The sequence below is a fragment of the Cupressus sempervirens genome, chromosome 3 (assembly GCF_028749045.1).
Source record: "Cupressus sempervirens isolate cs-2001-9-10 chromosome 3, ASM2874904v1, whole genome shotgun sequence".
Lineage (NCBI taxonomy): Eukaryota > Viridiplantae > Streptophyta > Pinopsida > Cupressales > Cupressaceae > Cupressus > Cupressus sempervirens.
Window position 1 is genome coordinate 28129596 of NC_143120.1, and position 12778 is coordinate 28142373.

Sequence of the window (12778 nt, forward strand, 5' to 3'; positions counted from 1 at the left end):
TTATTTGAATTTTGAACTTTTTCTAATTCTAACTTAGAATTTCTAAGTTTCCTAAGTTCTAACATGTTTGAAATTTGAATTTCTAATTATCTTAAAATTGTTGTAGGCAAACTTTTGATGGAGAGGCACCCCACCATATTTTGGTCCCCTTGTGCAGCACACTGCCTTGACCTCATGTTGGAGGAAATTGGCAAACTTGAGTGGGTCAAGTCATGTATGGAAAGGGCAAAAAACATATGCAAGTTTATTTATAATCATTCATTTGTCCTTAGCACAATGAGGAAGTACACAGGAGACAAAGAGTTAGCTCGTCCAGGGATCACGAGGTTTGCCTCGAATTTCATCACCTTGCAGTCCTTGTTGACATCAAGGGATGATTTGAGGAGCATGTTTGTTGGGCGGGAGTGGATTTCATCTTCCTATGCTACAACCACTGCAGGGATAGATGTGGTGGATTGCATATTTGATGATGATGGTTTTTGGAAACCTGCTAGAGAAATCCTTAAGGTAATTTTATTGCAATTTAACATTTAATATTTTACAGTTTACTATGCTAATTGTTTAATGATTTAGTTTTACCTTAAGTTATATTATTGAATTATTCTATGTTTAAGTTTTGACTCAAATTTTTGTTTTACTTTATATGTAGGCCACTGAGCCTCTTGTATCTCTCCTACGAACTACTGATGGGGAGAAGCCCTCTATGGGCTACATATATGAAGGCATGGATAGGGCCAAGGAGGCCATTAGAGCTCAGTATGCAGGAGTGCAGGAGAAGTATGCCCCTATTTGGGACATCATTGATAGGAGATGGCAAAATCAGCTCCACAGATCCATCCATGCAGCAGCTTACTTTTTGAATTCGGCATTTCGTTTCCGTCCTGACTTCAAGGCGGATGAGGAGGTTCTCACCGGATTATATACAGTGATCCAGAGGTTGAGTACTGATGAGGATAGCAATGCTGCAATTATTGAGCTTGATAAGTTCAATAATAAAGAAGGGCCACTTTTCTCTAGCAGGGTAGCCATAGATGCTCGGGAAACAATACAGCCAGGTAAAAATTAAATAATATATTCAATGTTCATGAATCTAGATTCTAAACTTAAAGTTGATTATGTAATTTTAGAGTTAACTTGTAATTTGTAATTTGTAAATGAGACTAATTATTTTTATTTTCCCTTATTTCAGATAGATGGTGGCAAATGTTTGGGGCCACAACCCCAAAACTTCAAAAAATTGCCATTCGTATTCTGAGTCAGCCAAGCAGCGCTTCTGGATGTGAGCGCAGTTGGTCCATGTTCGAGCACATCCACTCGAAGAGGAGAAATAGGTTGACAGTGCAGAGGTTGAATGATCTTGTCTTCGTTCATTACAACCTCCGTCTTAGGATTAGACAGATTTTGGGCACTGACTCCTCTCCGATCATTCTGGAGGAGATTGATCCAGAATCAGAGTGGGTCACAGAGGTTGTAGATCCAGTCTTCACTGAGGAAGACCGTGCGTGGATTGACCAAGTGGATATAGAGGCTGAGGCAGCTAGAGCACGTTCTTCAGGCATTGGTAGACGCACACGTGCACGCACAGACACAGGCCCTAGCGACATTCGTGAGCCCATCTTATATGCGGGAGATATGGCCCGACAGTCCTCTAGGATCTACATTAGACGCCTTGCTACTAGGCAGACTGGATACTCAGAGGCTGAGGCTGAGGCTGTAGCCGAGCTTGAGGATGATATTGAGGATGATGATGACTATGAGCCTGAGACTTGAGCTGGAGCCTTGTTTTTACATTTTGTTTACAGATATTGATACTGAATCATTGATAGACATATGTTTCAAACTTTCATGGATCTTCATCTTAGATTCTTACATAAATTTATGATTTGATGTCTTATGGATCATCTTACATACATTCTATGATTTAAATCATTATGATCATTTGATTTCTATTTACTTCAGCTAGCCTACAATTTACATTTTAGATAACATAGTTACGTATGTGATGGATTTTATGTTCCATGTTTATGTATGTTAAGTTTTAACTTCTATTTGATGATGTTATGGTGTGCTTAAGTTATATTCAATAAAGGGTGCATGAAATAAGTTTTAAATTGTTAAAATCTTTAAATTTAAAGGGTTTTTTCAAATTTGCCAATTCATCGCCGATTCATTGCCGATTCACGATTCGATTCGGCCTTGCCGATTCCGATTCACGTTTCTTTGATCTTAGGTGAGCCCCAAAGTCCCTCAAGCATCTTGAGAACATCTAGAAGTCTCCCATCCCTAAATGTTTGAAAAAATAGTTTTAAAAAATTCTTTTTTTAATTCTTTTTTCGGGGCTAGGGTAAAATACCGATTTGAGGTGGGCCCCATCCATGGCCTCCAAAACTTAGAAAACCCCCTCAAATCCTCCCTTTCAAACATTTGTTTCTTTTTTGTCAACAGCAAAGAGAAAAGAGTGATTGAAGGAGTGAAATGAGATATAGGTTGAGTAGGTACAAGAGACAGAGGAGTGACAAGGAGCAAGAAGAAGAAGGGGAGGATTCTAGACCAACTTGAAGAGATTTTTCAAGCACAAGCTAAAAATTTTCATTTGTAATTTTTTAAAAATGTTGTAATTTCTTGTTTTATTTTCAAAATCAGAATTGATGTTGAATCTCAAGGGCAAAATGAAGAATGATTCCAATGTTATGTAACATTAAAATCATTCTTCATTTTGCTGTCAATATTCAACATCAACTTTTATTATTTAAACTTCGTTTTCAAATTTGTTAAACCTAGAAACTAGGCTGAAACTAGGTGCTTCTTGAATTTATTTGTAAAATGCAATGTCATATTGAGCTCTCATGATATGAGTGAGGATGAGAAAGAAGTTTATTCTTACAATGGAAGCAAATCAACATACGAACCTGAGGCTGAGGAGGTTGCTCATCCTTAAGTTCAAACTAGTTCAATGTCAAGTGCACTAGCTACTATAGATTGCCCCTTTGAAATACTGCCAATGTTTGCTAAGGATCATAAGCACCTCTCAAACAGCTTGCAACAAAAATACCAGACACATCGGGGGCAGGTGGTGGCACAAGGAAGTGGAGTTGCAATATGTGTGGTGTAGAATGGTTTGGTAGCATTACTAGAGTTAATGCACACTTCCTCTCCATTCGAAGAAAAGGTATGGATTTGTGTGTTTTTTGGAACAAGTTGTGAGTGTCAAATATAAACCTGAGTGTCTAGTAGTATGCAGGTTCAGCAGAGCCAGCCACATGCTTCTAATCACACCTTGCATGAGAGAGCATGAGTGATGGTAGGACCTTCATCCACTCACAGTATTGTGGTCCAATCCTAGAGGGTAAGGAGAAACACAAGTAGCAAAGTCACCCCATACCTGAATTGTTCAATGTGCAGCTGAAGGATGATATAGATGATGTCATTGCAAAGTTCTTCTTTGCCAGTAGCATCCCATTTCATGTATCTTGATCATTATTATAAGGAGATTATATCGGTGGTGGCAAGGGGAAGACCATCAAATGTGCCACTAGTTGAGAACAAATTGAGAATCACAATCTTGGATAAGAATTATTCCAAGATAAATGTTTTAATGGAGAAGACGGAGGCATGTTGGGTGGAATCTTAATGTAGCATAGTTATGGATGGATGGACGAACATTATGCATAATCCACTCATGAACATCATGGTTACATGTGCAAAGGGTCCATATTTTCTGAGGGCAATTGATTGTACACAGAAAGATGATGATTTTCAATTTTAGGTCCTCGGGGAGGCTTTTGAGGAGGTTAGACCACAAAGTGTGGTCTAAGTAGTGACATATGCAGCATGTGTGTAGAGCTACAGGGAAACTTAGGCAGCCTTCAGACATTTGGTGAACTCCATGTCATGTGTATGTCATGAACAATGCACTCACGAACATAGAGAAGATTGATTGGATTAGAGGAATGGTCAATGATTTGAGAGAAGTGCAGATGTTTATTTGAAACCACCATACTTCATGAACATGCACTCTTCAAGATCTTCACAAATGTGTTCTTGAAATTTGTTGAGACTAGATATGCATCTTATTTCATCCTTTTGGAGAGGATGATTGAGTTGCAAGAGGCACTGCAACTCATGGTTATGACAACAAATTGGAATTAGTGGACTGAGGCCAAGACAAAGAGGGGTGAGAGGGTGAAGGATATGGTGAAGCATGATGTGTCTTGGAGTGATGCAAAATACAAATCTCTATCATTGCTTTGGTTTTCTAGGTCATTAGATGTGGGGATGGGGATGCACCTAACCTTGGAGAGGTGTATGAATGCATTATTTCTATGCTTGACTAGATGAGGGTGGTTGTGCGAGTTAAGGACCACACTTTACCATGCTACAATGAGCACATTCAGACAATCATTCAGCACAGATGGGATAAGCTCACATTCCCTCGCATATGGCTGCCTATGTGTTGAATCCTTGGTGATACATGCTCAAGCCTTGTAGAGTTACATCGATTCAAGATGATGATGTGAAGGTAGGGTTCTTTAGGTGCATTGATAAGATGTATGATCCTTCTACTACTAGCACAGAGTGGGCCAAATTTACCTCTCTTAAGGTTATTAATGCAACTGAGATGGATATAGGAACTATGGAACAAGAGGATCCAATTTTGTGATGGAAATGTCATGGACAAATATAAAAGACTACCACTCTAGCCATTCATTTGCTATCTTATGTTTCTAGTTCTTTAGCTTCTGAGATGAATTGGTCTCTATGTATAGCTTCATCCACTCTCTTATGAGGACACACTTACCTCTGCAGGAGTAGAGAAGCCTGTGGTTGTACATGGTGCTTGGTGTCTCATTGAGCACAGGACATGTTTGTACAAAGAGAGTCCAGTAAGCCCAATGGGATGTAGAGACAGATGAGCCATCACAAATTGATGAGGATGCTACAACTTTAGATGCAAGGCTGGTTGGTATTAATTTGGCAGATCTTGACCATGAGGAGTCTAGTAGTTCCAGTGGTGAGGAATTCCAGGGGACTAGAGGCCTCCCTTCACTCCATTTTAACATTTTGTACTTATTTTGATATCATGCTACTCACTGTAATCATCTTTATGATATTTTTGATATAATAGAATCTCTGATTCAACAATTCCATTTGTCAGATTGAAACACATCCCTGCCATGCCCCACCACCATCCCCCCATCATCCTAAGGTCCTTTGTTCCCTTATCCCCAAAATCCGTCCCCCCATCCCCTGTCCTGAAACACAGTGGAACACTGGAGAAGAGTGAACTTGGCAAAGCAGAAAACAGGATTACCGAAACACAGATCAGACTTATGCCGCAGAAGGACAAATCCCTGGATGCAGAAAAGACCCCAAGAGTTAGTATTTCCAGGTTAGAGACAGTTTACAATTTATTATCACAGGAAAATCATTCATTTCTTTGTTTTAGAACTAACTATAAGTTTTGTATTCATTTTCCTAAAATATCATTTAATTCAGAGTTACATTTATCCACAGTTTGGCATTTTACGCTTGTATTTTTGCACTCTATTGGATTAGCCTAGATTCAACCTAATGATGTATAATTTTCCTTTACAGTAATATTGCCGAACCCTTATTCACCTAATCACGTTTACTGAATTGAAATTGCACCGACCATCCAGTACGTTACATCTTCTGGTGGCCATATTTATGTCTAACAGTGAAACGCTCTATTTGCCTACTCATGCCTGCCGAACTGAAACGGCGTTGCCATCTCACATATTTCAAAGCAAAATGGGGTACTAAATTGAAAACGTCCTCGTCCCCATAGCTTAAATCTCAAGGTGAAATTAGGTACTAAATTGAACAACATGAGATGTTTGCAAATAACGAAGAAATCTCTCTGTGAGATATATCACTGCACTTACTTTGAGAGTTGCACGGTCTTTTCCATGTGTTTAACCTAACACTTGGTGAATTATTAACATTGACTCATTGACTACGATTAAACTGGATGGGTTTGCATGCGTGAATAAGTCACAAGGATTTCCCCACAAAGACAGCAGGGTGCACTTTCACAGTGAAATTTATATTCAACCGGTTGGCAGGAGGGCAAGCAAGCTCTAGGCATAGAATTGCGAAAAGGATATACAACATATTTAGACAAACTCCAGAACAAAATTGTAAAATATCTCCAATTCAGGGTATCATTAATTTCCTTATTTGCTGTCAGTGCCTTAATCAACTCTACAGGGCTTCTCTTCTTTGTTAACAAAATGTAATTTGAAATCCAGACAGGAAGAGCTTAGCATAAATACTTGATCTGAAGTGCAATATATACTAATTTAAGTTCTTGTATAATCCATGAGATATGAAGATTTATCTTACCTGGGCACTATGGAATAACTCTAAAATTGTCTTTGTAAACTGAACTGCTAAGACCCAGGGAAAAGAAGAATCGTCAGAAAAACAGAATAGACTAAATATGAAGTTATCAACAGTACCGAATTCAGAAAATCAGTGTTTCCCAGGTCCAAGAACACGCACAGCATTTCTCAGCTATCCGGTTTTTAATTTTTCTTGTTCTTGATTATAGTGCCCAGAGCTGGCAGGATATTGGAAGTATTTTTCTGTTCACCTTACGCGATGACCCTGTGCTTCTGGTAGATATCAGGGAAAGAGTGCGCAGAAATGGCGGCAGGTGAACTGAACTGGACTTTATTGAGCGCTCTGACAGGAAACAGTGGGGGGATTCATTATTAATATCATGATTGTGTTAAAGTGCTTTAACTTGTGCTCGTATGCACATAGCTTTTCTGGTTTGAGCCGAGAACTGTTCTGTCCGGCCGGGCCTTGGTTCGATTCGCGGGAATCGCAGTTGTTTGAAGCAATTTAAGTCACATATTCTAGTGGATTGTGGATCGGGCTCGGCATTAAGCACTGGCCGGAACTGCGGCGTTTAATTTGCATATTTTGTTGAGGGTTTGACCGAAAGATCTCATAATAGTGGGACCAGGGCAGCAGACACAAGGAAATAACTAGAAACAGCGTGGGCGCTTCTGTAAGAAACAGTGGGACCAGGGCAGCAGACACAATACCAGACAGGGTTCAGATCCTAGGTAGGCCCGTTTCCAAGGGTAAAACGAAGACTGGGGCCCAGCCCACAGCAAGATAGTGGCAGGCCTTAAGCCAGGGGTTTCAAGGTGCACTTTTTGGTTTTGTTTTATATATTTGCTCTTGTTAGCTTTTGTTTCGCCCTTCTTTCTTTTGATCAATGGAAAAACAAATTGAGGATACACAAATGAGAAAACAAACGGTGGATATGCAAACCATGGAAAAACAAACCATCTCATTGGTAAAAAACAGTCAAGAAATTATGGTACACTTTGAAACTAACCATTTAGGGCAAGTCAAAATGGCATCACTTGGCAAGACAGGAAAATATATCTGAGTCAATGTTAAACAGTTCAAGGGCATTTTAAAACGTAGACTTGCTCGTATGAAAGGGTCACAGGACAAGCAAAAACACGGGCAGAGATTGCATAAACAAGTCAAAATGTGCCCTCCTCCACACTTAAGTGGTGACAGTCATCTGTATGGTAGTAATAACTTCGATGAGTCTGTCAGTTACAGCCCTACCTCCACACCTCTCGCTTGGTGCCCAGATCTTTATGTGCAAGAACTTTTGAGGGCCAAGAGGAGGTTGGAGCTCCTAGAGGCTAAGGAGCAAGAAAGTTACCGCAATATACAGGTGCTAATTGCAACAAATAAAACTCTTGCAGATGATAACAACACTTTAAAAGCTCAAATTTCAACGTTGCAAGAAACACTTTTAGCCGGGAAGCTTGAATGGCAGAATATGAAGGATGAATGGAAAAACCTGAATGTGACATTGGATACAAACAAGGTCACAGCAAATACCGAGTCATCTCATAATAAGGAGAAAATGATTCTTCACACTAGTTTGCCAGGAAAGGCAGATGGTGAAGAGAAGAGGAGTTTTGCAGAAGTCACCAAAACTTGGGACAAAAACAGCAAACACCCTGATATGGCAAGAGAAGAGGCAAAGATTCGTGTGAACACGCAAGACAAAGAGGTCAAGGAAAGGCAGCTTAGGGCATCCAATATAATTATCAAGGGGATAAAAGACTATGGGGAAGGCGAACATACCCTTGACCTAACGAGGGATTTCCTACAAGATGTGCTGTTGTGGCAAGGACAAATTTGCCAAGCTTGGAGGGTTGGCAAACCACACGCTGAGAGAAATAGGCCAATCAAGGTAGTCATGCTCAGCATTAGCGACAAACAAAATCTACTTAACAAAAAACAGCTTTTGTGGGGTTCTCGCTTCGTTTTAGAGGAGGATTTAACTATGAGACAGCAAGTAGAAAGAAGGATGGAAATGGAAAAAATCAGAACAGCTAGAAATGAAGGCAAAAGAGCTTGGATGTTCAAGGGAAAAGCAGTTATTGCTCATTTTGGCCACCGCTACAATGAAGGGCAGCAAGAAGGCAACAAAGGTGCAACAACAAACACCTTAACAGGCAGCGATACAACAAGATCCATAATCACACCTAGCGATAATAACTCAACTTTGAGTCTTTCGCATCAAAATAAATAGCAATCAAGCTTAACCCAGGCGTCCTTAAGTTTAGTTTGTTGGAATTGCAGAGGTTATCCGTGGAGACGTGGGCCTGGGTTAGGGCCTATTGCGGAAGGCAAAGACATTATTTGTCTCATAGAGACACATGAGCATGAGGGATGTAAGACCCCATTGTTTGAAGGCTACTGGAAGATGGCAGTGTGGAATGAGGCAGCGGGAAATGGTAAAGGTTATGGAGGTATAATGGTTCTAGTAAAAGAAAAAGAAGGTCGTGTCATTCAGCTGGAAAAGACTGATTCTAATAAACAATTTATATGGCTCAAAATCGTGGAAAATAACACTCTTCTCAGGATTGCAGCTTGTTACTTTGCTCCACAAGTATCTAAAATTTATAAAAAGTGTGGTTTAGATCACAATGACCCTTATGCTACGTTAAAGAAAGATGTTGTTGTTTTTTCACAACGTGGGGATGTCCTTCTCGTTGGAGATTTCAATGCTAGGACAGCAAATTGGCAAGCAAGTATTTTCAGCTCCGAAGTAAATGATAACCCTATTTGGCTCACAGAAGAGAGAAATCATCCATGGGATAGAATATCCGAAGATGCTAAAGGCTGCAATCATTTTGGGGAAGAATTGATCACTTTGTGTGGCACATTTGATCTAATAATCTGTAATGGTTTGGCTAGATGGGCTAAGTCGGGCAATTTCACTTGCAACACATACAACGGGGCAAGTGTGGTAGACTATGTAATTTGTTCGCAGCATTTGTATAACAATATTGAAGAAGTTGAAATTGGAGAGCACATTTGGGATCTCAAATCAGATCATAGACCACTGTACGTAAATTTGTATTGGGCAAAGGATAGACGGATTGGGGCAAAAATCCAAGGCCCTCAACACCCACCTTCTCAGGGCAGAATTTTGTTAACTTCAGAAAATAGTAACACTTTCAGGGCTGCTCTTGAGGAACTTTGTCATGATTTATCAAATCTGATTCACAAGGCTCTTTCAAAATGCAAGAGAGCAAAAAATAGAAAATCTGAAACTAATTGTTTTCCAGCCAATGCATGGTTTGATAAGGAATGCAAGAGGGCTAGGAGAAATCTAAGGGAGTCAAATAAAACTAACCTTGACATTAAGACCTACAAACAGATCCTAAAGAAGAAAAAAATCGATTTTATGTCCACAAGGAGAGAGGAGCTAATTTTCTTGGGCAGAAATAACCCCAAACGTTTTTGGAAAGAACTCCAACCAAGGAGGAAGCAAACTGAAAATAATATTACTGCCACCCAATGGTTTGATTATGCTAAAAAACTTTATGAACAAGAGGGTGGAGTGGGACAGCCACCTTTGGTCAATGATACCACAAATATTTTTACTGTGCAAGAGATAGAGACAGGGATTAAGAAGTTGGGTGGAGGCAAAGCAAAAGACCTTGTTGCACTTCAAGCTGAATATTTGAAGTGGGGTATGAAAACTCTTGCACCGCACATCACTGAAATCTTCAACAAAATCTGCCAGGAAGGGTTTCCGAAAGATTGGACAATCAGCCTTGCAATACCACTTTTTAAGAGTGGTGATGTTAACAATCCCTCCAACTACAGGACTATAATGATCAATCCCCTCTTTGCTAAACTTTTTGGCAGTATGATAGAAACTAGGATCAGCAAATGGGCAGAAGAAAATCATAAACGTGCTAAAGGACAAGCTGGTTTTAGGCCAAAGCACTCGACAGTGGATCACTGTGTCACTCTGAGACACATTATTGAAAAAGAGTGGGAGAAAAAAGAAGAGGTTTTTTGTTGCTTTGTTGACTTCAAAAAGGCTTTTGATACCGTTTCGAGAGACAAGCTTTGGTTGAGGATGGAAGAATTGGGGATTCCTAGGCATCTCAGAGCTGCTGCTCATAGAATGTACGAAGAGGTGAAAGTCAAAATCAGAACTTCAGATGGCATTTCAGAATGTTTTAGGAGCGATATCGGGGTCAAACAGGGCTGCCCTTTATCCCCTACTTTATTTGGTTTATATATTGACAAACTGGAAGAGTGGTTAAACACGCAAGAGCGTGAAGGCATTCAGCTAGGGGAATTTGTTATAAAGCTACTCTTATATGCGGACGACCTCATTTTAATTGCCAAATCTGCTTGTGGTTTGCAAGACCATCTATCTTCTCTTGAGCGCTTTTGTAGAATGGTGGGGATGCAAGTCAATATCAGCAAAACGAAGGTTATGATTTTCTCTAATAATAAAAAACAACATCAACATGAATTTTATTACAATGGAAGTGTTCTCGAAGAAGTTGCGGAATATAAATACCTTGGCATCGATTTCAACAAAAAACTAAGCTGGTCTAGCTGCAAGTATAAAAGGACATTAGGTGGATGGAAGGCTTTCTACGCTCTTCAGAATAGGTGCCGTGAAGCGGAGTTGTGGGATTGGAAAACTATTCAAACCTTGTTTGGTCTTCTTGTGCTGCCAGTTGTTCTTTATGGGTGTGAATTATGGGCCAACAGCACTACTATAGCACAATGGAAACAAATCGAAGGAATCCAAAAGCGCTTGATTACAAGCAAGTTTAAAATTAAAAGCACTGTTCCATATGACATCATGCTAAGTGAAATGGGGGCTGCACCTATTGAGGCACTTGCTATGGTTCGCCTTTTAAGCTATCTAAAAAGAATCGAAAAAATGGAAGAGGATAGATGGCCGAAAGTTGTCTTTAGTGACACACTATGTAAGCGAAAAAGGACATGGATGCAACAAAACATCAAGTGGATGAGTAAATGGAATATTCATTTCAATATGTGCCCCACAAGTAATAAAGAAATAAAGGTCTTTGTTATGGAGAAATTCTACAAGAGAAATTGGGGAAGCGAGATTGGGAGGAAGAAACTATATTATATAAATGAGTTCAACCCCACTTGTGATCAACTCGAAAAAGTGTACATAGGAGCCAACATTTCTTGGAGAGCTAAAATTCTTATTGCTCAGCTGAGAACCAACTCTCACCAACTTCGTTGTGAGACCGGGCGTTGGAAGAGGCCAAAGGAGGCTTGGGAAGAGAGAATTTGCAAATTTTGCAATTCTGGGAAAGTGGAAACTGAACAGCACTTTATTCTAGAATGTGAGGCCTACAAGGATAGCAGGGATAAGTTTGCGGATACTATATGTGACAGTTCTTGGCATAACCTGTTCAACGAAGAGTACATTGAGCAATTGGGGGGGCTCATCATTAGTCTACACAAGAGGCGAACAGCGCTACTTAAGTCTGCTTGAGTTGTCTTGCTGTCCCATAGGCTATTTTTGGCCTCGTGGACGTTAAAATTTTATCTATCTATCTATCAACTAAAATCGACATACAGCTTTACCTGTTTGAGAAATAAAACGTGTATTGATGGACCATTATCGTTCGATGTCTCTCTGCAAGCTTAATGGAGCTATTTGAAATTTTAGCTAAACGCAAAGCCATTTTCCATGGAAAAGCTATCATAAATTTTTCAACATTCGTTATGGATAATCGAAGTGTCTTTTTAATAATTTTAAAAGGAAATATGAATGGAAGACAAGTGTCCCCAAATTTCCTTTTCAGTAATGGAATTGCTGAATTTGATGTACTAGGCGGCTGTCTCTGTCATAAGAATATAAACTTTCGCTATAGATGGCCGTTAAATCGTTCTCTTAACAGCATTGCATGTATATATTGGTAATTGGGAAATAATTTGTTGCGTTTTGTCGATGTGACGTTATAAATTATTATGAAATAGTATGATTAATTAATTTATTTTTTAAAAAATTAATATATTAAAATGAATTTATTTGTTAGTCAATGGATGAAAGTTATGGAGGATGTTATTAGTTTGATCTGGGTTGTGAAATTTTCAAAACTTTTTCTCATTTGATAAGTATTAGATGTTTTTTCTACAATAAGTCATTTATTGCAATATTGTTGTTAAAGTGTGTAGTTTTTAGTTAAATTTGTTGATTCAACATTACATTTTTTTCATTTTGACAAATTTGTGCTATTATTTATTCTATTTGGTGAATAACATTATATTTATTCAAAAAATATGGATCAATGAATATATTTATTTATTTTATCTTATTGCCACCTTCTATTCAACCTTCATTGGAAACCTACATCATACTTGTCTATGGAAGGATTAGTTTTCCAACCTTCTCCTTTATGGCTGTCCCCTA

The 12778-nt window shown here is 39.1% G+C and overlaps 1 protein-coding gene and 1 long non-coding RNA gene across 3 annotated transcripts in view; one reads left to right on the top strand and one right to left on the bottom strand.

The window, feature by feature from the left end:
• Nucleotides 1-12128, bottom strand: part of LOC149564597 (uncharacterized) — a 59787-nt gene extending 47659 nt beyond the window's left edge. The window contains exons 1-2 of one of the 2 annotated variants that reach the window (XR_016361862.1): nt 11950-12128; nt 6367-6410 (exon numbers count right to left, since the gene is read on the bottom strand). This is a non-coding gene — a long non-coding RNA (uncharacterized LOC149564597). The remainder of the gene's footprint in view (nt 1-6366; nt 6411-11949) is intronic. The other variant, XR_016361861.1, reaches the window with a different exon arrangement.
• LOC149564599 (uncharacterized) lies at nt 118-5784 on the top strand. The gene is made up of 5 exons (XM_089823322.1): nt 118-507; nt 650-1055; nt 1190-1454; nt 5156-5389; nt 5700-5784. The coding sequence occupies exons 1-5, from the start codon at nt 118-120 to the stop codon at nt 5782-5784; spliced, it is 1380 nt and encodes a 459-aa protein (XP_089679448.1).
• Nucleotides 12129-12778: the final 650 nt, after the last annotated feature.